Source organism: Tauraco erythrolophus, chromosome Z (assembly GCF_009769465.1).
Source record: "Tauraco erythrolophus isolate bTauEry1 chromosome Z, bTauEry1.pri, whole genome shotgun sequence".
NCBI classification, from domain to species: domain Eukaryota; kingdom Metazoa; phylum Chordata; class Aves; order Musophagiformes; family Musophagidae; genus Tauraco; species Tauraco erythrolophus.
Genome location: NC_141496.1, coordinates 91,817,629 through 91,845,220, shown reverse-complemented (window position 1 = coordinate 91,845,220; position 27,592 = coordinate 91,817,629). Strand labels below are relative to the sequence as shown.

At 39.8% G+C, this 27,592-nt stretch overlaps 1 protein-coding gene across 1 annotated transcript in view; it reads left to right on the top strand.

The window, feature by feature from the left end:
* Positions 1–27,592, top strand: part of KDM4C (lysine demethylase 4C) — a 286,953-nt gene that overhangs the window by 51,642 nt on the left and 207,719 nt on the right. Inside the window, exons 7-8 of the mRNA XM_086628662.1 lie at positions 11,973–12,076; positions 17,479–17,616. Of these exons, the coding sequence (XP_086484788.1) occupies positions 11,973–12,076; positions 17,479–17,616 (242 nt within the window). The remainder of the gene's footprint in view (positions 1–11,972; positions 12,077–17,478; positions 17,617–27,592) is intronic.

The window sequence follows — 27,592 nt, the reverse complement described above, 5'->3', positions numbered from 1 at the left end:
GAAGGGAAGGGGGTATGATAAAGATCTGTGAGGACTGGCATGGAAAACTGTCTGAAGAGTGAGTGTTCACTGGATCTTCCAGTGGAGCAGAGACTCTGAATGAAGAGTCTTAGCAGGTTCAAAATAAATGGGAGGAGATGGTGTCCTTTCACAGTACGAACTCCTCATCGTCCATGGTGGATTCTAAAATTTTGTGTGTATTCAGGAGGACACTGGACAACACTGGCAAGAAATCTGTTAGAGGAGCATAGGAACTGCATCTGGCTTTGGAAGTCTTGGCACATCAACTCATTGGTACTAGGTCACTCAGAGGAAGTGAAGGTTTTGTGCGTTTCGTTTACATTTGAACACCTCTCTGTACATCCACTTTTGACGTTTGCTGGGGACAAGATCTTTGGGTAGACAGACTTTTCACTTTTTGTGGCATGCTCTGGTGTTTATTATAGATTTAGTATTGATTGAGTATAGCCGTGCAGTCTTGTAAAACTATTCAGGTGTGAATGTTCTGTAATGAGCGTGTATCAAAACTTTTTTTTTTTGTGAGAGTGAGAAAAGAGAATGGGCAGTTTCAGCAACACTCATTCACTCATTTCTAAAAATTAAGTGGCATTGAGGAATGTCATTGTTTGCTGCAGGCTGAAAAAAACCTTCAGATTTTTCTTTGACATATCCTGGTTTCCCCAGATATTGGAGTAACCTATATAAATTCAGGAAGTAGGTAACTTTTGGAGATACATGCTTTACTACATCGGAGCTTTTAGAGTCACTTAGTGTAAACTTACATATTTTAAGACAGTATTATGTTAGAAAACTGTGGTCTGAAGGTGCTCAGGCCTCTTATTGCTCATAATGGTGGCCTAGTGTAGTAGGAGGAGTAAGATACAAAACATGAGGAGAAGTGGAAATCTCTAAAACCACTGTTTGTCAGAAGCCAATAGGTTGTACTGGGGGAACAGTGTCTTAATGTCCAAATGCCAGGATCAGATTTGGACAACAGGCTAAATGGGACTTAGGACTTCAGTCTCAGTGTAACAATTCTTAGGCTCAGAAATGCTGGAAGAAGGAAGGACAGGAAGAAATCTGGCTTCAGGTACTCTGGCGTGTGCGTACATGCTTTCTATAGCTGGGAACAGGAACTGGGTTCCTTAATCCTTACTGGTTGCTATATTGAAAGAAGTTGCCCAGGCATGTCACTCAGCCTTGGTCTGTGCACATCTGTGTGCAAGTAAGTTGTCTGCTATTGCTATTAATTATATGTTAGTACAAGTTGTAAAAGATCTGCATGATGAATGGAAAACTACTTTGCTTGATGGATCATGTGTATGAGCAAAACTTAATTTTTTTTTTTTCAGAACCGTGTTTTGAATAGTAAATAGTAAATAAAACATAGAATCAAGTACTGAAAAGGGAAGATAAAATTTCAAATAGTTGCTTATTCCATTATATTTCTTGAATGAAACTGGATTTCTGTACAGAAAACTACGTACTCATACAAAGATTTTTATTGTAACAGCAATTTAAGATAGGTGAGTTAGTTTCGCAGACAGCCCTCTCTGAAATTTTTACGTTTTTAATGTTTGACCTTAGTGTTTTCTGCCATGTTTTTCTGTGAGTAAGTTGTTTTCATGATATTTTTGGTCTAGCTAATAGCTTAGAGTGGAATGTAGTTCTTACGAATAAAGATGAGGAACTTTATACTCAATTTGACCTACACATTAAATATTATTTTTTTTTTTCTGAGAAACTGACATTTCTGATTACTTCTGTGCTGTGGAAGTTAAGACCTCTGTGATCTTCTATTTTGTGACTGCTGCCTGCTAAAATACAGTCTGAGTTTTACAGTAAGGAGATATCTTAAAAAGAGAAAATGTAAAGTAAACTGCATGGCTGCAAGGCACTTAATAGTAAACATTAATAAAACATAGTGTAAATGAGAGCTTCATACTTAATTATATGTGTATTGCAAATATTTTTAATTATGTTTCTGCATGAGTACAACATCTGAAGAAAAGAAGTAGTTTTTTCAGTAAGGTTAGCTCTGATGACCAGATGCCTACCAAATTAATCGAATGCTCCTGAATAATTAAAATAATAAAATAATACATTAAATATTACAGTTGTCTAAGTCAAGGCAATAGTTGATACGTAAAATTAAAGGAAGGCTACGATATTTTCTATTATCTTGTCTGCACATCACAATTACCACACATGCTTTTTATGCATGAATGCTTTCATTTTTGCTTTCTGTGGAAATCTTGATTGACTGTGGCACCTACAAATACTTTATCTGAAAGACATTAGACTTGCATCTAATAGAGACAACAGTTTGATTTTGCCCTTCAGCTGCTTTCTCATTTATGTATTTTTTTCAATTTTATGTACACATAAGTGTAATAAAAATCTCAAGTGAGCTGTTAACTGCAATTTTTGTACTTGTGGTTGTGTTAATCTGTAATACCATGACATTCTTAAGGATTTTTAGTTTCACAAAATGAGTTAGAAAATAAAGAGAATAGAAGCAGAGCAGCAAATCAGAAATGACAATTTGAAGGATTTTCAGGATCGTCTAATAGATCATTTAATTGCAGAAGCTGTTTTAGAGAGGAGATGACATCTATCTGTGATCTTCAGTTATATTAAAGAAGAAACTAAAGTTTAATATATTGTAAGCATATAGGGGTGTTATAAAAATGTTTGTATGGTGTATAGTATTAATTCCTTCCATGCAGAAGTCATTACCTGTTATGTATGAAAACAGATATGAGTAAGTGTTGAAATGAAACTTGGTGTAGAACTTGAATAACTTCTAAGGGTCTCTAACCTGAAAACTTGAGCAGCTGAAAAATTGAACTTTGTCTCAATTGATAGTTATATGAGTCAGGCTAGGAAAGTCGTATCTAAGAGATAATAAACTTCAGGCTGTAAAATATTCATCTGGGCACAACACTCATATTTCACAGCACTTGCTTCTTTTGTGGCTTTTGTGTTCTGTGCTTTGTATAGCATGCAAATTGCTACTGCTTCCGTGTGAGGATCGTTGTCATGCGAACTCATCCTCCTAATTTCTTTTATGTGCAACACAGGAAATTAAATTAAATTAGTTCAAATCACTGCAAATTAATTTAAATACATTATTGGCAGTTTGTATTTATACCTACCAAAGTAAAATCTAACCCCAAAATGACTAGAAATCTCAGTTTTCCTTTCATCTCTACCTGTGTCTCGAGAGTACTGATTGGTAAATTATGGTTAATATTTTGTATGGTCTAAGTCCTTTAAATGAAGGTCTGTATAAGTAAAAAATTACTGTAAGTTTGAGCCTAATTACATTAAAGTTAAATTACATTAAAGCTATTTGCAATTTAGGATGTTCCCTTTCTTATGTTGTAAGTTTTATGTTTTTATATTTATGTTTTCATATTTTCTATTTTCAACTAATATTAACAAACTAGAAATACAGCACCTTTACTGTAAAATTTCAGGTGAAGACTTTGAGTATGGTAGTGTAGAAAAAGACAGGAAGTCTACCCTCGTTTGTTGCTTGGTCAGGATTTTATTTGGAAGTTTAGTAAGAATGTGATTTTATGTGTGTGTGCTTAAATAATGACTTTATTATTGGCCAAGTTGTGATATTTAGTGGCGACTAAACTGGTCAAGGGGCTGGAAAATAAAACTTATGGGGAGCGGCTGAGGGAGTTGGGGCTGTTTAGCCTGGAGAAGAGGAGGCTGAGGGGAGACCTGATTACGGCCTACAAATACTTGAGAAAACATGGTGGGGAGGTAGGGGAAGGGCTCTTTACATTAGTGATGGGTGATAGAACAAGAGGAAATGGGCATAAGCTTAGTCAGGGGAGATTCAGGTTGGATGTTAGGAAGTATTTCTTCTCTGAAAGGGTTGTCAGCCACTGGAATAGGCTGCCCAGGGAGGTGGCTGAGTCCCCATCCCTGGATGTGTTTAAGAATAGGGTGGATGAACTGCTTAGGGATATGGTTTAATGGGGATTAGGGACGGTTGGACTGGATGATCTCTAAGGTCTTTTCCAACCTAGAAATCCATGAAATCTATGAAATCCTTGATCATAAAAGGTAATATGTAGCCAGTTGCCCTGTTCAAGTTGATGGAGTTGTAGAATTACTTGTTCAGGAATACTATTGTTATTTGTCCGTGTATGATTGTAGCTGAACAGTTTAGTTGAAAACAGTATGGACCCATTCTTGGTGCCATAGATAAGGGTTCCAGCTATCTTGAAACGGTAATCAACCTGGGAATGGAACCCGATCCACTTCATTTTGCCTGAGTGATAGTTGTGGTGTGATGTGGTCATCTGATATGAGCTGTGTGTGATGGAGCCTTCCAGATAGCAATGGTCACTCTCCTGCAGTAATTTGTAGAGTTGAACTTATTTTAAAATATGTTCTTTATCCCTGAACCATCTCATGTATGATTTCAAGACTCTCAGTGCAGCAGTGTCCTGGGTGTGGGAATCCTGTCTTCCTCAGACACACCTGGATTCTGCTTGGTGCCCACTGCTTCCAGCTTCCCCCAAAGATGAGAAGGCTTTGACTTGTATCTAGTGCATGGATCACAAAACCAGAAATTGTATGGCAGTGCCATTGTCTACTGAGGTGGGGTAGTGTTGACAAACGATGTGTCTTCACCAGCCCAGTGATAAGACTGTAACTCAAGAAGTAGTTTTATTTTGTTTGCATAAATAGCATTGGTTGCCTTGTGTAAGAGTATCTCATTTTGGCCCATGTTGTCTGTCGGAATACGTATGCGAAGTTGTCTGAGAGCATGTTTGTGATTGTTAACACAGTCTGAAACCCATTTCCACGTATTCTTTGCTATTATTGCTTGTGTTAACAAGAGAAGGTTTTTGAAAAGCCTGAGCGGGACTTTCAGTCTGGTGGATAAATGTACTCTACCTGTAGCTTATGTGTTTATACTCAAAACATTTGGCCACCAAGTGCAGAATCACATACTTGAAGACTGTTCTAATTCTGCTCTGTTGAGAATGTTGAGGTGTTTGTTGAGAATGTCAGTGTTTCTTTAAATAATGGATTGGAGAATTCTCAACTGAGTTGTCCTTGTCTCATGGATGTAAATCAATGAGCAACCTAGTTCTGTTTGACCTTGATCTTTGATTATTGCTCATCAGCTTTTACAAAGTAATTGATTTGAATTGTCATTTCGTGTTTTGTGTAATTATTTCCGAGAAAAGTAAGGTGCAGATGGCTAAATATAAGTATTGAGAAGAGGTGCAGAAGCGGTCTGCCATGTCTCAAGAGACCATCCAAGAAACTGGAGTTACATGCAAATTCCTACAAAATACCTGTTGTTGTAGGACTGATTTACAGTTAATGGATAAGTGTTAATGGATTAAATGAAGATTTCATGTGTCTTGTAAAAACATGAGTATACTACAGAACTTGAATGGTAGTTACATTTTAGATAGATTTTAGTTTTTTTTTTTTTGGATGTGGGATTTCGTTAAATATCCAGGATTAACTGGTAATCCTGTAAATTGATAATTTTAACATCAGCTTGGTATTTTAGAATGGTTCTGGTGTGTTGCAGACCTGCCTTGAATTCTGCCTTGAATTTGCCTGGATTTAATTATTTTTAAGAATCTTGTGAAGTTTCTAATGCACTCTTTGCCTATTCAGTGTGTTGTTAAGTATTTTTTACATCTGCTAACCAAGCCTCCCACAGGGATTTTCTTTCCTGAAAGAAGAGCTTATGTGACCTTACCTTTAGCCTGGGCAGAACAAAAGACCTCTGATAAGCAGACTCTTGTAATGAGGAAATAACTAGCATCTTTTTTTCCCCCTCTGTTCATTGAAGGGGAGTGCTTTTGAGAAAATTAGGTGAATGAGAATGGAAAATTTGAGTGTGTGTAGATTGGAGACTTTGACAGTCAAAAGATGTTTTTATAGTGGTACAGAGTGTGAAGGCTGCACTTCAGTTTCACTGTGATGGCTCTGTAAGCACAGCATATGTTCTCCTGTAAATTTCTCTTAATGGATTTGGAGTAGGTTGAGTTCTGCTGTTCTGTGTTGTTTGCACCTTTCTTAGAATTCAGCAACAACCTTGCCTTCTGACTTGAGTTGTCACAACTGTTTCTGATCTCTCTGGGCTGTAGTGGTACAAAGTTTTGGATATCTGCATATTGTTTGCTTTTTGTGATCATATATTGAGCTACTTAAGCATATTGTAGCAGCAGAATTTGGTTCAAAATTTGTTTTCTTAGGACAGACAACTCAGTCAAACTCTCCCTGCTTTTAGAAATTAAGGTTTTTGCTACTTTTCATACCAGTTATTTCCTCAGTCTCAAGTATCACTTTTGATCGTTTTTCTCACAGTATATTCCAGTATATTCCAGTATATTTCTATTATTGTGGTGCTCAGGACTGAGATTTCTTGAACTGTAGATTCCAAGTTATGATTGTTATAATTATGTTTTATAGGCAGTAGTTGTGCCAAAATAGTTGAAATTTAGTTGCTAGAGCCCACTAATTATGGTCTAATTTCTTTTAACTGTCTTTTAGTCAGCAAAGCCAAATGTGTATGATAAAACTGTACCTACTAAGTACTGCTTTTTGAAACTTATAACATTATTTGCAATTCCAAAAGAGAGTAAAGATTTCTGTGCCTGTTGGTGGGGAGATAAAAGTAAGAATGAGAAATCTGAATAAAATTTGGTCTTAGGGCATCTTATCAGAGTTCCTGTTACAGTGATCAGCACGAGTGTATGTTACACCTTTGCTGCTGAAGTGCTACTGAACCCTGTATCTGTTAGAAAAAAATTGTTCTCCCAGGACTGGGGAGTGTGCTAGAAGAGAATGCACAAAGAATGTGACAGTTATAATGTGATCACCTTAAAATTGTTCTGAAATTTTAGGGTGGTTAATGGACATGCATATAAGACTCATCAGAGAGAAGAAATTAAACCTGACATTACAGGGAAGGCTAAATATTACAGCAAATTGTTAAGATCTCATCTTTTTTTTTTTTAAGGTGGTTAATTGATTAAAAGTGATTATTTTTTTCTTAATAATTGAGTAGTGAGCATGTTGCTCTGTGAGTGAAACTGCTTCCTTGAATGACAAATGAACATTAGGAAGGATTAGGGCAGGGCAGACGATGAGGAGGCATTGCCCTATATGTCAAAGACCAGCTGGAGTGCATGGAGCTGTGCCTGGGGATGGGTGAGGAGCCAACTGAGAGCTTATGGGTCAGGATTAAAGGGAGGGCAGGGACAGGTGACATTATATGGAGGGGCTGCCACAGGCCACATAACCAGGAAGACTGAGCAGATGAGGCCCTCTAAAGACAGACAGGAGCAGCCTCACATTCACGAGCCCTGGTCCTCGTGGGAGACTTCAGCCACCCTGAGATCTGTTGGAGGCACAACACAGCAGGGCAGAAGCAATCCAGGAGGTTCCTGGCATGTGTTGACTGTAACTTCCTTCTCCAAGTGATAGAGGAGCCACCAAGGAGACGTGCTGTGCTGGACCGTCATCTCACCAACAAGGAGGGGCTGGTGGGGAATGTGGAGCTCAAGAACAGCCTTGGCTGCAATGGCCATGAAATGGTGGAGTTGAAAATCCTTAGGGCGGCAAGGAGGGAGCAGAGCAAACTCACTACCATAGACTACAGGAGAGGAGACTTTGGCCTCTTCAGGCATCTGCTTGGTAGCGTACCATGGAATAAGCCCTGGAGGGAAGAGGGGCCCAAGAAAGCTGGTTAATATTCAAGGATCACCTCCTCCAAGCTCTGGAGCCATGCATCTCAACACAGAGGAAGTCAGGCAAAAACGCCAGGAGGCCTGCATGGATGAACAAGGTGCTCCTAGACAAACAGCAGCACAAAAGGGAAGCTCACAGAGAGTGGGAGCAAGAACAGGCAGCCTGGGATGAATACCGAGAAATTGTGTCAGCAGCCAGGGATCAGGTTAGGAAAGCTAAAGCCCTGATAGAGTTAAATCTGGCCAGGGACATCAAGGGAAAGACTAAAAGCTTCAATAGGTATGTCAGTGATAAAAGGAGATCTAGGGAAAATGTGGGCCCTCTCCGTAAGGAAACAGGGGACCTGGCTACTCGGGATATGGAGAAAGCTGAGGTTCTCAATGACTTCTTTGCCTCAGTCTTCACTGGCAAGAGCTCCAGTGGCACAGCCCAAGTTACAGAAGGCAAAGGCAGGGACTGGGAGAATGAAGAACCGCCCACTGTAGGAGATCAGGTTCGAGACCATCTAAAGAACCTGAAGGTGGACAAGTCCATGGGACCAGACGAGGTGCATCCGCGGGTCCTGAGAGAACTGGCAGATGAAGTTGCTAAGCCACTATCCATCATATTTCAGAAGTTGTGGCAATCTGGTGAAGTTCCCACTGAGTGGAAAAGGGCAAACACAGCCCCCATCTTTAAAAAGGGAAAAAAAGAAGACCCAGGGAACTGTAGGCCAGTCATTCTCACCTCTGTGCCCGGCAAGATCATGGAGCAGATCCTCCTGGCCACTATGCTAAGGCACATGGAAAATAAGGAGGTGATTGGTGACAGCCAACATGGCTTCACTGAGGGCAAATCCTGCCTGACTAATTTGGTGGCCTTGTACGGTGGGGTGTCGTGGTTTAGCCCAGTGAGCAGCTAAGCTACCACGCTGCCGCTCGCGCTCTCCTCCCCCTCAGTGGGATGGGGAGGAGAAAATCGGGAGAGAAGTGCAAAACTGGTGGATAGGAGTAAGGACAATTTAAAAAGATAGTACAAGAAAACTGAGAAGGGATAGCAACTGCAATAACACTAGTACCAGAACAATACAAACCGCGTGCATCAGTGGCTCACCACGTGGAACCAGGTCCTCAGCCAGCTCCTGACTCGTGAAGTGAACACCTGTGCCCCAGCTAGCTTCTCCAATATACACTCTGAGCATGGCATCCCATGATATCGAGTAGCCCCTTGGCCAGGCTGGGTCACCTGCCTGCGCTGTGTCCCCTCTTGGCCTCCCGTGAAAAAGTTGACTCTATCCCAGCCAAACTAGGACATGGAGTTACAGTGTTGGTGGGTAAGGGAAGACCAGCTGACATCATCCGGAGGGACCTCGACAGGCTGGAGAGGTGGGCCTGTGAGAACCTCATGAAGTTCAACAAGGCCAAGTGCAAGGTCCTGCATGTGGGTTGGGGCAATCCCAAGCTCAAGCACAGGCTGGGTGGAGAGTGGATTGAGAGCAGCCCTGAGGAAAAGGACTTGGGAGTGTTGGTGGGTGAGAAGCTCAACATGAGCTGGCAGCCCAGAAAGCCAACCGTGTCCTGGGCTGCATCCAGAGCAGCGTGGGCAGCAGGGCGAGGGAGGGGATTCTGCCCCTCTGCTCTGCTCTCCTGAGACCTGACCTGCAGTGCTGCGTTCAGCTCTGGAGTCCCCAGCACAAGAAGGACATGGAGCTGCTGGAACGAGTCCAGAGGAGGCCACGGAGATGATCCGAGGGCTGGAGCACCTCTGCTATGGAGACAGGCTGGGAGAGTTGGGGCTGTTCAGCCTGGAGAAGAGAAGGCTCCGGGGTGATCTTATAGCAGCCTTCCAGTGCCTAAAGGGGCTACAGGAAAGCTGGAGAGGGACTTTTTACAAGGGTGTGTAGTGATAGGACACGGGGAAATGGCTTTAAACTGAAAGAGGGCAGATTTAGGTTAGATCTAAGGAAGAAATTCTTCACTGTGGGGGTGGTGAGGCACTGGCACAGGTTTCCCAGAGAAGTTGTGGATGCCCCATCCCTGCAAGTGTTCAAGGCCAGGTTGGATGAGGCTTTGGGCAACCTGGTGTAGTGGAGGATGTCCCTGCCCATGGCAGGGGGGTTGGAACTAGGTGATCTTGAAGGTCCTTTCCAGCTCAAACAATTCTACGATTCTGTTTGCGTGAGAAGGATGCAACAAGTGCTGCAAACATGGTAAAGAGATTTCAGAAAGCCCTTTTACTAGTTAAATGTCCTGTGGCTAATTTTGTGTCTGCTAAACAATATTTTTATATAATTTGTCTAGTCATTTTTTAAACTTTTTTCCTATATTTTTCTTGGGTGACCTCTTATTAGTGCTTTCATACAAGTACTAGGCTTTTCCAGCAAAAGTTAGAATTCAGTTGGGAAAATAATTGAGTGGTGTTCGTGGTTAACATCTTCGTTATGGCAAAACATTTACACCTTGGGTAATCCTTGATAATCTAGCAATTGGGATCTCTCTCAAGCATCTTTTGTGTTCTTCAGGCATAAAATACAATTCTATGCGTTAATGAATCAAAAGTATATTTTCTGTATCAATATCAATACTGTCATTAAGGAGACTTTTTCATCATGAAGAGCTGGCACTGTATATTCTCCAGTATCAAGTTACTATGCAAGATCATTGGTAAAATATACTTTTTTTTTTTAATACTGTTTGCTTCACTTTTGTTTCTGTCCATGTTTCTCAGGTGGTTCTCCTGTGTAACAGGATAGGATTACATATGTTTTCCTTGTACCTCCCCCCCTCCTCCCCGGCCCCCCAAAAAAGTTATAATTTTAAAACGGCTTTATATTTAGATTTTCTTATCATATAAATTTTATCTAGGTTTATGATAGAAATAAAAATTATTTTGGAGAAACCTTTTTTACTCAATGTCATTATCATAGACTTTTTTTTTTTTTTTTACAGTAGAGTAAGGCCAATTCATACTAGTTTAAAAACTTAGAATTCCTCTTTTCGTCCCATATGTTTTAAGAGAGCACTGTGATGAAACTGTATACCTAGCAGTAAGAACTTGAAGTCTAAGAGAAGGAGCCAGCACTTCTTGTCTCAATTTCTTGTTTGCTTGGTATTTTTCCTATGAACTGCTAGAGATGGTGAACTGGTTTATGCCTCAGTTCTGTTTTCTTTGAAGTAATAACTATTAAAAACAATCACTTTTTAAATACCTTTTTTTTTTTTTAGCAGTAGCCTGCCAGTCGTTGTCGAATCTCTGAAATCTCTTGAGAATAAGTGACATACAACATAGTAAACTGTTGATGTTAAGAAATCTTGGTAACATTAAAAAATACACTCTACAGAAGAAAGTGAAATAAATAAATGAAGTTGAACTCCACAGAAGGGGATTACTTGTGTTCTTGATACAGTAAAATTACGTGTTATCTAGGACTGCTGAATGTATGGATTGCAGTTACTTATAGTACATCTCATGGTGATTCTTGCTAATGTTCTAGTACAAACACTAAAAAGACTCTAAAGATGAATAATAGTAATATTTTTTATAATAATGATGATAGCAAAGACTTTTATCTTTGCTGATGAATGAGTAAATTGTTCCCCTTTGCCAATCTGGTTCTGCTGATGTTAGTGCTGTAACTTTGTGAGACTTCTGTAATGTTGCATTATAACACAGTCGAAACTATTCCTCTTGGCTCCAACAAAAGACACGTAAAGACACGTAAAGAGGCATAAAAAGCTCACCTGTTTTCAGTTGTACCAGATATCTCTGTGAAAATAACCATACATTCTAGCCTTTTCTAGGTAGAAAGTGATGTTTGTTTACTATATAGATGGTCTAGAAGTGCTAGGTAAACCTAGTCCTTGTGGAATCCTTCTACGTTTATGTACAGGAGTTGATTTTCATGTGTGCAGGGGTTGCAGAATGAACATTAACGTAAAAAAAAAAAAAAAGCATTTCTGTAAAGGGTAAGAAAAGTGTGCCTAAATTTACAGGTCACAATTGATTTTAAATTATTTTGCTTCTTAACAAACAAATCCCAACCCTCTGCAACCTCTCCCCCTGAAAATCAGTTGAAAAACTTAGGAGGTACATTTGATTTTATACAAATCTCTCAGAACCTAGCAATGATACAATAAAAAATTCTAAACCAAGTTTAAACAGTATTACATATTGCAAAATATTACAAAAATTTCCTACTTGTTTTAATTAAAAGATACTAAATTTTGCTTATCTTGTCTTATTAGGGTTCTTTCCAAGCAGCTCTCAAGGGTGTGATGCTTTTCTTCGCCACAAGATGACTCTAATTTCTCCATCAGTATTGAAAAATTATGGAATTCCTTTTGACAAGGTATATTAGTGTTTATTTTTAAACTGTGCATTCGTGCATTGAGTTAGATTCTGTTTACTATAAGGATTGTTTGCCGTAAAGGGGAGGTAAAATGATTATTTTTACTGTTTCAGGCACTGACTCCATGAAAAGGTGAAAATAAATGCTTGTGGTACTATGACTTTCGCATGGTTTAGCTTGGAATTTTTTAGCAGAAAACACTCGTAGCCATCATAATCTTTTTCCTAAAAGTTTCTGTAATTTTTAAGGCATTAACCAATATTTTTTTATTTCTATTTTATTTCCATGCAAGCTTGCATGTGATTTTCTGTTGACTGAAACACTTTTTAACTAGCTATATTAATTTCATTTGTATAACTAATATTTTAAAATAAATGTTTCATTTGTTTGTGTCTGTATATTGTTTTTTCTGATGCAGTAAAATGTAACTTTATCAGTATTGTCATCTAAAAAGTTTCAGGTGGAATAAAACCAAAGGAACTGTTATTTAATTTAAGATATGTTTTAAAAGCTGTAACATTAGAAAAAGAGTGAATGATTATTTGTACTGCTAGGTGGTGGCAGACTGGACATTTGATAAGAACATTATATAAACAGGAAGTGAGAAAAATAACTGGCTTTCTTTTTTGTTGATGAATTCAATACATAGCTGCTTTCAAAAACATCTGAAGTATTCAGTTTCTTCTCCTTTCTTACAAGATTTTTTACCTTATTATTTTCCACTTTGAACTTCCTATGGGTGCCAACTGATAAAAACGTTTGTACTGCATTGCTTTTTCTTAGAGTATTTTTATTGTATATCCTGAATGGTTTGCAAATTCTAGATTTCTAAATTCAAGAGGTTTGTAAGCCTACTCAGACGGATAGAGTTTGATTCAGAAGGTCCTCTTCATGAACATCTGTTTGTTATACTGAGTTTTTAAAAGCCTTTTGGCCATTAAAGGGTTATGATTCTTGATTTCCCACTGCACAGACTGTTTTAAAGTGTTCAGAAGAACCAGGTAATACATACTTTCTCTTACTCTCTTCCCACTGCAACATAGTCCTGTAAAACTGCCCTTGCCACACTTGTTGTTTATTGTGGTTTCTGTTTTAGTGTGTGCAGTGTTTCTTGATACCATGTGGACTTGTGTGTGCAACAGAATCCCAGAATGTCAGGGATGGGAAGGGACCTCAAAGGATCATCTAGTCCAGTCCCCCTGCCAGAGCAGGACCACCTAGATCAGATCACACAAGAACACGTCCAGGTGGGTTTGGAACATCTCCAGAGAAGGAGACTCCACACCCTCTCTGGGCAGCCTGTTCCAGTGCTCTGTTCCCCTTACTGGGAAGAAGTTCTTCCTCATGTTTAAGCGGAACCTCCTATGTTCCAGCTTAGATCCATTTCCCCTTGTCCTGTCATTGGATGCCACTGAGAAGAGCCTGGCTCCATCCTCATGACAGTCACCCTTTCCATATTTATAAACATTAATGAGGGCCCCCCTCAGTCCCCTCTTCTCCAAGCTAAAGAGCCCCAGCTCCCTCAGCCTTTCCTCAGAAGGGAGATGCTCCACTCCCTCCATCACCTTTGTGGCCCTGCGCTGGACTCTCTCCAGCAGTTCCTTGTCCTTCTTGAACTGAGGGGCCCAGAACTGGAAACCTTATCTTTATCACATTCCTCAGCCTAGAATGTAGGATAATGCAGTGCTTTCCATCTGTTTTAGTTGATATTTTTGGAAAAGTGTGAAACACAGCCCATAGAAATACTATTTAAGTGAACGTTTTCACGTGTAGTATTGTCATGGTTTAACCCCAGCAGCTAAGCTCCACTGCTCGCTTACTGCCCTACAGTGGAGTAGGGGAGAGAATCAGAAGAGCAGAAGTGAGAAAACTTATGGGTTAAGATAACGACAGCTAAAAGCAAAAGTCACTCCAACAATCGAAGCAAAACAAGGAATCCATTCACAGCTTCCCACGGGCGGGCAGGTGTTCAGCCATCTCCGGGAGAGCCGGGCTCCATCACGCGTACCGGTGCCTTGGGCAGACAAATGCCATCGCTGCGAGCATCTCCCCTTCCCTTCTTACCCCAGCTGCTATTGTCGAGCGTGGCATCGTATGATCTGGGATACCCCTTTGGTCAGCCGGGGTCAGCTGTCCCACCTGTGTCCCCTCCCAACGTCTTGTGCACCCCCAGCCTCCCGGCTGGTGGGGTGAGAAGCAGAAAAGACCCTGACCCTGTGTGAGCACCGCTCAGCAGTAACTGAAACATCCCAGTGTTACCAGCACTTGTTTCCAGCAGAGATGGGATGAAGACACTGATTTGTTGTACGCGTTTTGGAATGTCACTTCACTTTTCCTGCTTAAATCAACCTATGTATAATATTGAAGAAATGTAGGCGTTCAGAATGATACTGCCTGCTTTGGAAAGCAAGCTTTTTTGAATAAATTACTCTTATAAGAAGTAGTTTGTTTTCTGAATGATATATTATCATATGGAAATGTAGCTGCTGAGTTCAGTTTTTGTAATATATAGGTAAATACCGATTCCCTTCGTAGCCCTGTGCTTTATCATGTAGTGTCAGATGAAACCTTGCAAACTGGAAGGTTTTATAACTAGATTTATGGGTTTGGATTTACAGAACATTACTCTGAACAGTATAATTTTCGGTGGTTGGTGTTTAAAGTAGCATATTGCAGAATGCCAGTATATTGTTTTCAGTACCACACATTTGAGGTGTGTAAGGGAGCTGATGTTCTTATTTAAAGTGTCTTGATTATTCCTGTATTCTAACTAAAAATTTTTTTTAAAGTGCTAGAAATAGTTAAATATTTAAGTTTGGTTCTGTCACGTGGTCTTGGGAGGAAGCAGACTGTACCCAAATGTAATTGTAATTAATGGGATTCAGTGAGAAAGTGAATAGAGAGGACCAGGCTGTGATCTCTCATGGCTCAAAGTGATAGATGTGGAAATGTGCTGAATGCTGATAAGTCAGCCTACGCCTACCAGGTGGCAGCTGAACTGCTGCTTGTTGCAATAGAACACCTGCTAAACTGTCAGCAGTGGGAGGGTGTATCGAGATGAATTTTAGAATTGTAAGCATGGAAAATAATCTTTCTTAAACATTCCCACGGCGATTGTTGGAGTGCTGCAGTAGCAGTTCTAATATATGCACCTCTGTGTGCATTTGCATGTGTATACTAAATATGAACCCACAAAAAGTTAACCTTGCAAAGTGCAAATGCAAAATGTAAGATCCAGTTTTATTCTTCAGCTTTGTTAGCTAAGTATGTTTTTGTTGTTTTCCTCTCTTTCCTTCATCCGGTAATACAATCAGAAATATGCATCTTGAAGTGCTACCCCTGTGTGTTTTTTCATTGAGCAAAAAAAAGCACATGAACAATTCGTAGAACTGTAAGAGAGGAAAGGGAGGATTCTGAAAGCTGAAATGGAATGTGAGACTACTATTGCCACCAAAAAGCTGAGATTTAAGACATGACATGTTAATAAGAAAAATGTTCGGAGTCGTGAGTTTTAGTTTTGGTGATTGTTTAAAATTTAACTCCCCCTTTTTGTGATTTCAAGTCATAAGTGTATTTTCTCAGAGAGTCATATTCGTCCTTCCGATTTTTCTTACCGTATGGCTTATGCAAAGCATTGTCACCCGATGAAAACAGCCTCTGTAATCTCCAAGAAGTCTCCTTACTTTCCTGTAATCAGCGAGTGCATCTTGTTGAACGGTCATCACTCATTGCTCAGATTATTTGCTTCATTTAGTAAGATCTGTTTGCTTTTAGTTGGCCTGCTGTCTGGTGTGTTTCATGTAAAAAGGCACATCGAACAGAGTATGGGGAATCTCTTTTAACTCTTTCACTTCTGAATCTTCTAGTTCATTGATTAGCTCTTGTCAGATAGTTCAGAAGACTGTGTGCCATTTCTAGTCTCTGACTAGCCTGTTCTTGATACAGTCTTTGGTGGTCTGACTTTAAGAGATTAAAGCTGTCTTTGTGTGGAGAGAATATTAGTGACCTGCAAAAAGTGCTGTCTCTCCTTTTCTTCATGTCCAGAGGAGAGCCGCAGTCCATCCAAGTATAGGAAGATGAAATTTCTGTCTTAAAAGAGAATATCCTGACCAGTGATTTGTTTACCTTGCCTTACCCCACTTTTTTTTTTTAATTTATAAGTTTTTTATATCCGATATTTTTTATAACTACTACGAATTAGGCTGTGGGGTTTTTTTTTTCTTCTTTTGATAATTTCTTGTTGAGTCAGTGGCCTCAGCACACTTTTCTTTTGGTTGCTTTTCACTGTACTTGTAGAGAACAGAGCAACTACCCTTGCTAATTCTCTAAAGCAATGTCAGAGTTTAACTGTAGTCAGACTTTTCCTCTTTGAGGACCTCTTTCCAGGCCCCCTGTCCTTTAGGTATTTGGAATTCTCAGTATCAGTTGTACCAGAGTACTTGTGCTCTCTTAAATTATGCTTAAAGAGGGGGTGGACAGGGCAGATTAAAATTTGTTTTAATGTAATGTCTGAAGTGGTGTTTTAATGGCTTTACATTGAGACGTTCTGCATGGCATCTCCAATGCCAGAATCCCCATGATGTTACTAGCTGTAAGGCTGAAGAACTGGTGCAGGGCAATTGTCATTAGTTCGTCTTCCTCCTTTCCTATCCAAAAGGATTTAAAGATGCTGCCTGAGGGCATCCAAATGTATCCAGTCTGTTCCTTTGGGATGAACAGTACTGTTTTCTTTAGCTGCTAAGACTGAAACTTAGAGTTTCTCCTACTTGATGCTTGATCATCAATAGCAAGTAACTTAAAAGGCAGATCAGGCCCTCAGTCACAGGTCTTCAAATCATAGTTTTTGAAATGCGTGAATATGAAAGAGAAGGGTGAGAATAAGATCTCAGTCTTTCCAAGGAAAGTTCTGGTGCCATTCTCGAGAAACATCTTCTGGGTGGTGGACAGAATAATTTCTTCAACGATGAATTTGTACTAGTGTTTAGGGATAATAATCGTGGGTATTTTGGTTACAGAATCATGGAATGGTTTGGTCCAGCTTGTTTCTGCTTCCTCTCAGCCAGGAAGATTGATATATTCTTTGCACTGTCTTTCTTAGCTCCCTGTATTTCCAGGTTTTATTACCAGTGAACCTCTGCTCTAAGATTTGATTTTTTTTGAAAGTACTTTCTGAATTTGAAAAGTAATACATGTAGCTATGTATTTTATAGTAGAAAACATTGCCTCAACTATGCTATTTCTGCTTGCATTAAATTGCAACTGTGTGCAAGACGAAAAAAAAAAAATCTTTCTTCCTAGCTGGTTGCAAAGGCAAATACAGTTTTCATTGCTTCAGGAGCAGAACTGCTTTTGTAGTGTGATTCACTTTGAGTTTTTTTGTTTGTTTTGTTTTTATGCTATAGGTTACACAAGAGGCAGGAGAATTTATGATCACTTTCCCATATGGATACCATGCAGGATTTAACCATGGTTTTAACTGTGCTGAGTCAACAAACTTTGCCACCATCCGATGGATTGATTATGGAAAAGCAGCAAAGTTGGTAAGTCGTACTGCAGAAAATTGATGTGTAAGGAAATTTTTCCTGTGGTTATTTCTTTGTGAGAATCTATGGAAGCCGATGAGGAAGGGAAAACTATTAGATCAGGTAGTACCGTATGTTGCCATTGAAATTTTATTTATAGTTTTCCTTTTTATAGTGGGTATTATACTTCCAGCAATGTGTATTCCACTCAGTATTAAGGTTTTTTTGCAATATATTGTTCTTCAAAACCAGTTCTATTTATGGATGTTTTTAAGTTGAAGCTACATATTCTGAGATCAGTATATGTGAAGACAACTGTCTTCTGCTCTTAAACTTCCTCTAAGGTCTGCTGTTTGTGAAAGCACTTTATCTAAACCAGCGATTTGGATACCTGGAAAGAAACATAAATAATTAAACTTTAAAGTTTAGAGAAACAAGGTCAAATTTTCTTATCTTTAATGTCATGGGATAGCTTGTAGTACAGATAATAGAGGAACTGTGAACTGAGTAGATGTTTTCAGATTTTAGAACGAGATGTGCTTTACTGAAGATACCTTAGACTGAAATTTTGTTATGTGGCATGCATTTTTTACTTCAAGTACAGCATGTGAGTAAATACACAAAATCAAGAAAACATGCAATTTGTTCAGCAGAAGTTTCTTACTGTTTTTCAGTATTCTGTGATTTATTTTTTTTTTTTTCCCCAGAATTACGGCTTATATAACCTTTGGTTAGTATGCTTCCCAAAATGTTTAAATCAGAGGCGTTTTCTACATTGACTTGTTTGTTATTGAAAAAACTCTTCTCAGTAGCGATTTGCTTAATATATTAGCTAATAAGATGACATGAAATACAGAGCAGAATCAGATGTGCAGATTTAACAATTAAGTAATGATAGTGAACTCTCATTAGACACTTGGGATTGGACATTCTCAAATAGTGGAAATTTATGATTCTAGGCACTATTGATTATTATTGTTAATGACATTGAATATTCTTCAAAGGGAAAAAGTTTATAAATATTTTTTTTCCATAAGCTCTTTATGCAAAGTATTGAAAACATCAATATGCATCTGACGTCTTCAAGGTGGTCTTTACCTTTAATGGAAAAGTGAGTTTAGTAGACAACGGATAAGATGTTGACTATAAAATTAATTAGAAAAAAATTCTATGTATTTGATAGTTTGGAATTTCTATAGATAGTACAGTGAAAGAAAGTTGAGAGAAATATGGGCGTAGACATGAGTTAATTGTGGCAGGTAAAACTTTTGTGAATTTCAAAAGGTATGAATATACTGCAGCTCTAAAATTCGTTCAGCTGAACTTCAGGAATGGCAAACTTCATCTTTGCTTGTGGCAAAGCTGAGGTAGTGATGCCTGCAGCTACATCCCTTTCAGTGTACAGGCTTCATATTTACTATGTTTTAAAAAAATGGTCTACCATTTGGTGTGCAGCTGCCTCAGTACAAACTATTAAATATTTTATGCCTCCAGCATGCCTCTCAGTTATTGTATTATACTGTAAACTTAATATTTTTAAATTCAGTGGACTCAGAAGATAATATTTTAAAGTGAGTGAAATTTTATTCCTTTACACCCCTCCAAAAGTGCTTCTGAAATTCTGAAGTTTTAGCTAGGAAGTCTTGGCATATACACTCTAAATGCAGTTTTATTAAGTCACAATTCTCTAGCATATGGATAAAAACTTTCATCTTAGGGCACTGAATTCTGTGGTTATTGCACATAGGAGCAGTATTGTGCATTAAAAGAAATTAAAGTAACTCTGTGGTGTCTGCAGTTGAATTTAAATGTCTAAAAGTTTCAAAGTGACAGCTGAAGCAATAATGACTAGTCTCCTTCTGAAGAGAAATCTTACCCAGCATTGTCGAAAGTGAAATCCAGTTTCTTTGGCAAGTGGTCAGAGTGCTTAATGTTACTTGCTTATTTTTTATTGCTTCTAACCACACGAATGAGAATGAAAGTTTATTTTTCTCCCCGTTTTAAATGAAAAAGAACATGATAGGAAGTGCTAATAGTAGGATTATTTTGTATTTTTTAATGGAAATGTGTAGGAAGAGAACTGATGGCAAGGTGGTGAAATAATTCTGCATAATACTTACTTGTATTTTTTTTGTGCCATATGAATAGGGTAAACAATTCAAACAGAGAAAGTATTATAACTAGTTATCTGTTCTTAAATTGTAATTGTATGACACCTTGAAAGCACAGACAAGTTATGGAGTTACTGCAAATTGTGTACTCTGTTTCGTGATTACGGTGTTTCTCTAGAAAAACATGAGGATAGCTATGGTTAGATTTATCCTAACCTCAGGAAACTTCCTGAAAGTATTAATTAAAAAGGTAAGAAGTCTATAGGCCCAAAGAATACTGATATTTTAGTAAGTTTGGGTAGCAGCTCTGGTAATTTCATTTAAAAGGAAGAAAATCACCACACAACCTTGCATTTCCACTTGTCATTCCTCAGAGTACTGATGTTGTGTTTGACTTATCTTCTCTTTCAGTATGTGCTATGTACAAGAATTTTAATTGAAAAAAAAATCTGGATCACCTAGTTCCCCTGCATTGTACTGCTGAAATTGCCTGCATCAGCAAAATGCAGCAATATCTAGGTCAGTTCATTGCTGTATTCTCCTTAGAGAATATTGTATACTGGTGACTGATCATTTGTCTTCGTAGAGGCACTCTTCTGTTTTTACAGAATGGTTTCTGATTGCTTACAGCTGGATTTCTGTCTTAGAAAAAGAAAAAATCCTGAAGTATTGTCAATATTCATTCTTTATTAATTAAAAAAAAAAAAACAGACAAAGATTTCCATTAAAGCTGTAATAAATATTTAGGCTGTGTGATGATACTGCGTTCCGGCATGAAACGAGATGGTGCTAAAGATTCTGTGAAGTCAATTTCAAATCGAGATCATTTAAACCCTCAGCATTTGAAACTTTGCTTAAGCAGAGACTATGGATGCAAATTCCAAAAATTATTTTCTGTCTTTACAAATGCTAAACTTGTCATCTTGGTTTCACTGTGTGTCCTCTGCCTACCTATAGCAGCTGAAGAGGAGGCTGAGGGGAGACCTGATTACGGCCTACAAATACTTGAGAAGGGATGGTGGGGAGGTGGGGGAAGGGCTCTTTACATTAGTGATGGGTGATAGAACAAGAGGAAATGGGCATAAGCTTAGTCAGGGGAGATTCAGGTTGGATGTTAGGAAGTATTTCTTCTCTGAAAGGGTTGTCAGCCACTGGAACAGGCTGCCCAGGGAGGTGGCTGAGTCCCCATCCCTGGATGTGTTTAAGAAAAGGGTGGATGAACTGCTTAGGGATATGGTTTAATGGGGATTAGGGGCGGTTGGACTCGATGATCTCTAAGGTCTTTTCCAACCTAGAAATCTATAAAATCTATGAACCCAGGAGCCAGGATGTGCCCTTCGGCTTGTCTGCTGGAGTTTGTGTAAGACTTTCATTAAAAGAGCGACCTACGGAAAGTGGTACCAGGCAGCATCTCCAGTGTGCTCTGTGCTACAGTTCAGTTGCTGCTTTGAGCTGTGTTCTCACTTTTGGGTGGAGTTGGGTTGGACAGAATGAAGCAGAAGTAAAAAGCAGATTAAGAAAAACCCAAACAGTTGTACTAAAAGTCCCACAACTCCAGGGGAGAGAGAGTGTGGTTCTTGCCGTCTTTTTGCACTGGCAAGAACACACAGGAAGAGAAACAGGAGATACTGGTGAAAGCAACAAACCAGTCACGATCTCCTGAAGGTGCTTGGCAAATGGGTGTGGTGCAGAGGGATGCTGGTGAAGTGCTGATGTACAAGAATGGCAGGACTTGGAGAACCAACGGTGGGTAGTGCTGAGCTCGCAAGTACTTCAGTCATGTTCGCGGTGTTTTATGAGGATGAGAGGCACTCTAAGCTTGAGATATTCTTTATCATCATCATCATCCTATAACTTTTGTTTGCTGAATGCTATTTATTTTTGAAAAAAAAAGGTGTAAAAATAGGGGCATATAGGATATATCTTCAGGCATCTGTGAATTTTGTCATTTTCCTAATGGAGCTGCATTTACTTGACTAGGCTGGAAATGCGTAGTTTCATGAAGTGCATTTTTAGTTTCCTTACTCCAGTGCGTTTTGTTGCTGTTGGTAAAGCAGATGAGCCAGTGGCAATTAGCTTGTATGCTTTGTAGGCATCTGCTTTGATTTGTGCTGAGTGGATAACTTGTGTGCTGAGCAAGGGGTGATGCTCAGTTATTAGAATTAGTAAATAAAAATATTTACACGTAATTCTTTTATGTCTCTAATAAAATAAAAGTTCTTCTGAAGCAATTGGATAAAAACTTCTCTGATCTGAGAAAAATCTTGTATCCTAATGTTTGTTAACTGCAGGGCAGGACACTCTCTGCCCCCACCCCCAAATCTGTGGATTACTTATGTTTTTTAATTTTATATTTTTGTCTGTTGTAATTGTTATTTCTAACAAATGCCAATGTTGCCCTCATACAAGGATTGTTACAGCGTAAGACATCTCACTCACAGGTGCCAAAACTCGGATTGTCAGTCGTTTATTTTCAACTGTCCAAATTTTAGCTCCAGTGGATAGGATTAGTGAACTTCATGCGTGCTCATTTGATGCTGAGAACCAGAAACAGTTTTAAATTTTGAATAAGATCCTGTGCTTTTGTGTACAGGCAATTTATTTTTTTTTTTTTCCTTTATTGGAATTCATTTTTTCCCTTGCTGCCATTTTGTAAATGTTTGAAAAACTTAGATGTTTGCAGATTGGTTCCTGATTACAGGAAATCCCCCTAAATGGTACATCCTTTGACCTTGTGTAGAGCTTCTGGACTGCATGGTCCCACCTAAGCTTGATATGAGAAAGTAGTGAACAGAACGGGGAATTGGATTGAGATGAAAGGAGACGGGGGACCTGGCTACCCGGGATATGGACAAGGCTGAGGTTCTCAATGACTTCTTTGCCTCAGTCTTCACTGGCAAGAGCTCCAGCGGCATGGCCCAAGTCACAGAAGGCAAAGGCAGGGACTGGGAGAATGAAGAACCGCCCACTGTAGGAGAAGATCAGGTTTGAGACCGTCTAAAGAACCTGAAGGTGGACAAGTCCATGGGACCAGACGAGGTGCATCCACGGGTCCTGAGGGAACTGGCAGATGAAGTTGCTAAGCCACTATCCATCATATTTCAGAAGTTGTGGCAATCTGGTGAAGTTCCCACTGAGTGGAAAAGGGCAAACACAGCCCCCATCTTTAAAAAAGGGAAAAAAAGAAGACCCAGGGAACTGTAGGCCAGTCAGTCTCACCTCTGTGCCCGGCAAGATCATGGAGCAGATCCTCCTGGCCACTATGCTAAGGCACATGGAAAATAAGGAGGTGATTGGTGACAGCCAACACGGCTTCACTAAGGGCAAATCCTGCCTGACTAATTTGGTGGCCTCCTCGATGGGATTACATCATTGATGGATAGGGGAAGAGCAACTGACATCATCTACCTGGACTTATCCAAAGCATTTGATACTGTCTCACGTGACATCCTTGTCTCTAAACTGGAGAGACATGGATTTGACAGGTGGACCACTTGGTGGATAAGGAATTGGCTGAATGGTCACACTCAAAGAGTTGTGGTCAATGGCTCGATGTCCAAGTGGAGGCCAGTGACGAGTGGTGTTCCTCAGGGGTCGGTACTGGGACCAGTGCTATTTAACATCTTTGTTGGTGACATGGACAGTGGGATCGAGTGCACCCTCAGCAAGTTTGCAGATGACACCAAGCTGTGTGGTGTTGTGGACACGCTGGAGGGAAGGGATGCCATCCAGAGGGACCTGGACGGGCTGGGGAGGTGGGCCTGTGAGAACCTGATGAAGTTCAACAAGGCCAAGTGCAAGGTCCTGCACGTAGGTCGGGGCAATCCCAAGCACAAGTACAGGCTGGATGGAGAATGGATTGGGAGCAGCCCTGGGAGTGCTGGTGGATGAGAAGCTCACCATGAGCCGGCACCGTGTGCTGGCAGCCCAGAAAGCCAACCGTGTCCTGGGCTGCACCCAGAGCAGCGTGGGCAGCAGGGCGAGGGAGGGGATTCTGCCCCTCTGCTCTGCTCTCCTGAGACCCCATCTGGAATACCACGTTCAGCTCTGGAGTTCCCAACAGAAGAAGGACATGGAGCTGCTGGAACGAGTCCAGAGGAGGCCACGGAGATGATCCGAGGGCTGGAGCACCTCTGCTCTGGAGACAGGCTGAGAGAGTTGGGGCTGTTCAGCCTGGAGAAGAGAAGGCTCCGGGGTGATCCTGTTGCAGCTTTCCAGTACCTAAAGGGGCTACAGGAAAGCTGGAGAGGGGCTTTTTATAAGGGCGTGTAGTGATAGGACAAGGGGCAATGGCTTTAAACTGAAAGAGGGCAGATTTCGATGGGATCTAAGGAAGAAATTCTTCTTTCAGAGGGTGGTGAGGCACTGGCACAGGTTGCCCAGAGAAGCTGTGGCTGCCCCATCCCTGGCAGTGTTCAAGGCCAGGTTGGATGAGGTTTTGGGCAACCTGGTGTAGTGGAGGGTGTCCCTGGATGATCTTTGAGGTCCCTTTTAACCCAAACTGTTCTATGGTTCCGTGATTGGTGGTGTGAGCAGGTTCAGTCAGGGCTCTCTAATTCTTCTTCATGCGGTGATTACTGCAGTTACTTTCCTTCTGTTTTCCTCTTGTTACTGTTTAAATCCCCGCACTCCCCCATCTGTTGCTTTTCCAAATCCGTGCATTATGGTCTCTCCAGACTCCCCATCACCGATGGCCAAATCGATACCCGTTGTCCCAAGAGCTTTCAGAGAAGGCTCTGCTGTTCCTGAATAGTGCGCTCGTTGCTCGCTGTGTCTGTTTTGTGGCACCACTTGGTGACTTTCACCCAGTATAGATGTATGTAAATTTTGCTGCCTTCTATCAGGGATAGAGTCATACCAGGTGATTTTACTAGTCGTTATAATGATTCTTTTGTGTTGCAGTGCCTTTTAAGACGTGATTTGTTTTCAGATTTTGGTGCTGGAAAGCTTTTTGTTGTTAAGCTGATCTGTGGAACCTGAGGAGAGAAGTCTATCAACCTTTTCTACTTGAAACTCAGGCTACTTAAGTGTATTAGCTCTCTTTCATAAAATTAAGTCCATAATTACTCACAAATTCTTCAGCGGTGGCTGCTTAGCAACATGTTTTCTATGGATAGGTTAGATCAAAGTGCTGGCCCGCAGGTTGTATTTTTCCCTTTGGTGGGATGAAGTGCAGTTGTTTTGATGTGAGGTTTGATGGATTTGTTTGCCACTGCATTCATTAGCTTCACATCAAAAAACTGACAGGCTGTTAAATGAAACTTTGGCTTAGATTTTCAGCTTGACTGTTTTGAGACCTTTGTGAAGATATTTTGTTGTTGTGCTGCAGCAGCCTCAAGCAGTTATGACAGTTTCAAAGGGAAGAAAAGTTATTTAGTATTATCCTGATTTGTTTGGGTAAAAGCGAGTCATTGTCTGGAGGATAGCTGTGTCCAGCTTATGCTATCCAAACAATATGTTTATTATGAAATACATATTGAGAGACAGTATGTATGACTTGAATGATTTTATCAGAGAAGAAATTATGCTTACTGCACAAAAGCAGTTTTCCCCCTCTCATAATTTATTGAGGTAATAATTTTTTCAATGAGAATTATGTTTAGGTTGCTTTTATACAATAAAATATCAGTTGTCTGTTTAAAAACAAAAATAAAAATTCTGCTCAATTATGCTGTTATTTTTTTTTTTAATGTGGGTGAATGATTTAAAGGCCTAGGCTTAAACACTATCTTGCTACTCCTGCAGCAGTGTTGTAGTACTGGATGTCAGAAATAGCTATGTGCATGAGCTCACGAGTCTTTGTTATATCAGCTTATATTATTAGTTTGAATTACGTTCTGCTGCCAAGGAAGCTTTTTGTTTTCAGACACTGCATGTTGATAACGTTTGGTACCAGTCTGCGCTGGTGTCAGCGTCATTCAAAATGTACAGATTAGTGTTTTTGCTTGCTGGAAATTGTAATTAGCCGCCTTATATCGTTGGCTTGGCTGCTAATGAAATCTTGCAAGGATTCAGGAACCAGACATGCTTTCCATTTCTGGTCCTGATGTTAGTACACCACTTTAGAGAAAATCCTGTGCATTCTGCACTTTGACATTTCACTTCATAATCATAGTGCCACTCTCAGCTTTGTAATTGTCACGGAATGTTCTCTCTTTTTTTTTTTTTTCTTGATGTTTATTTCTTTTGGCTTCATTTGTTCCTTTTATATCCGCCCATCTTAGTGCCATCATCTGCTGCCTCAGTTTGGTTCTTTACATCACAAACTCAGCACTTCCTGAGAACAGCAGCTATTAAAACTTCCCGCTGTAAAACGTATTGCTGTAATGGGGAGATCGTGAGTCTCCCAGAGGACAGTACCTTAGGCACTTCTAAATTTCTAGTATTGTGGCATCTTGAATTTAGAATTGTAATGGGTTTAGGAGTAGAAAGGAATAGTAATAATCACAGTATTTTTATTTGTAAATGCAAAAGAGAATTATGTTCTACTGGTTTTTGTACCTTCCCGTTTTGTTAGAGCAATCGATTTTAAGTTCGTAATCTGAAACGTCGTAAGATTGTGTTTTTATGTCTTCACAGTCCGTGCTACCTGTGTGCAAGTACTCTTGTTGTCTGTGAGTAGCGTGTTCTGTGGTTCTAAGGTTCAGTGTGGCTTCTCATGAATTTTTTCTGTCTCTACCCAGCCTGTTTTTTGAGTGATGCCACAGTACACGTGACTAAGGTTATGCATGCATGTTTCTGGCACAGGGTTCTCATGCAAGCTATACTGTTTTATTAAATAAAAATCAAACCAACACTACTATCACATTTTTTTATAAAATGCAGTTTTGAGTATGCAAGGAGAGGAGAATTTCTTAAAATAAGATTTTAAATGTTGGAGTATGTTCTGGCAACTGAGTAGAAATGATGGAGTCTAATTTTCCTTTGATTTTTTTTTTTTCCTAAGTGGTATTGTAGTTCCATTTATCAAAGTAATAAATGTACCAAGTTGGCATACTTGGTGGATGTTTTGAAGTTTTTGTTTTATAGCAGCTTTCACCAAATGAGGTGATTTTTTTCATAGAAAAAGTCAATAATTTACAATAAACTTGCCTTTTCAGGGTATAATTTATATGAACTTTTGAGTAAATCAATACAGTTTGTCTTTCCTTACTTTTCATCAGAATGCAGTGTATAATCATCCTTGGTTTACTGAGGAAAAACTATTGTCACTACGTACCTTTCTGTCCATATATTAATGTTACCGCCTGTAAAGAGAGATTACTTTCATTCAGGTTTTTCAAGAGAGAAGAATTTGACCTAAGAAACTATTTTCATAAATTTGAGGTTCACAAAATAGACTCTCTGGGCTTGAATCAGCTGCCGAAACACAGATGTCCAACACCATTTGAGACAGAGCAAGGCAAAATACCTTAAACTGTCTAGCCGGAATGGTACTGGAGTATTACTCCAGTATGGTATGGAATATTACTCTGTGAATCCAGTGTAATATTTAGAGCTTAGGCAGATGTCAGAATATCTGTCAGATACCAGGAAGTAGTTGAGGTGTCAGTGCGTGCCCAGGCAACTGAAGTGAGCCATCTGTCGTTGTATTCTCTTATTTGTGCCTATTGCATAAGTAAAACTCATCCTGATGTTAACTGCGTTCTCCTACGCTAAGAGGAAGATAATTCTCTAGCCTTGCTAGAATAATTTTGTAGTTTGACACTGGGAGGTGACCTGTCCCAGTAGTCGAAAAGATGACGCTGAGTGTTAGGGTTCAGTTCTCTTAAAAACACACCCCTCCAACCTTTCTTCTCATGAGCCAAGGCCCCTCCAGTATTATGGTGGTGGTGGTTGTGGTTGTTGTTGGTGGTTGCTGTCGGTGGTGGTTGGTGTTGTTG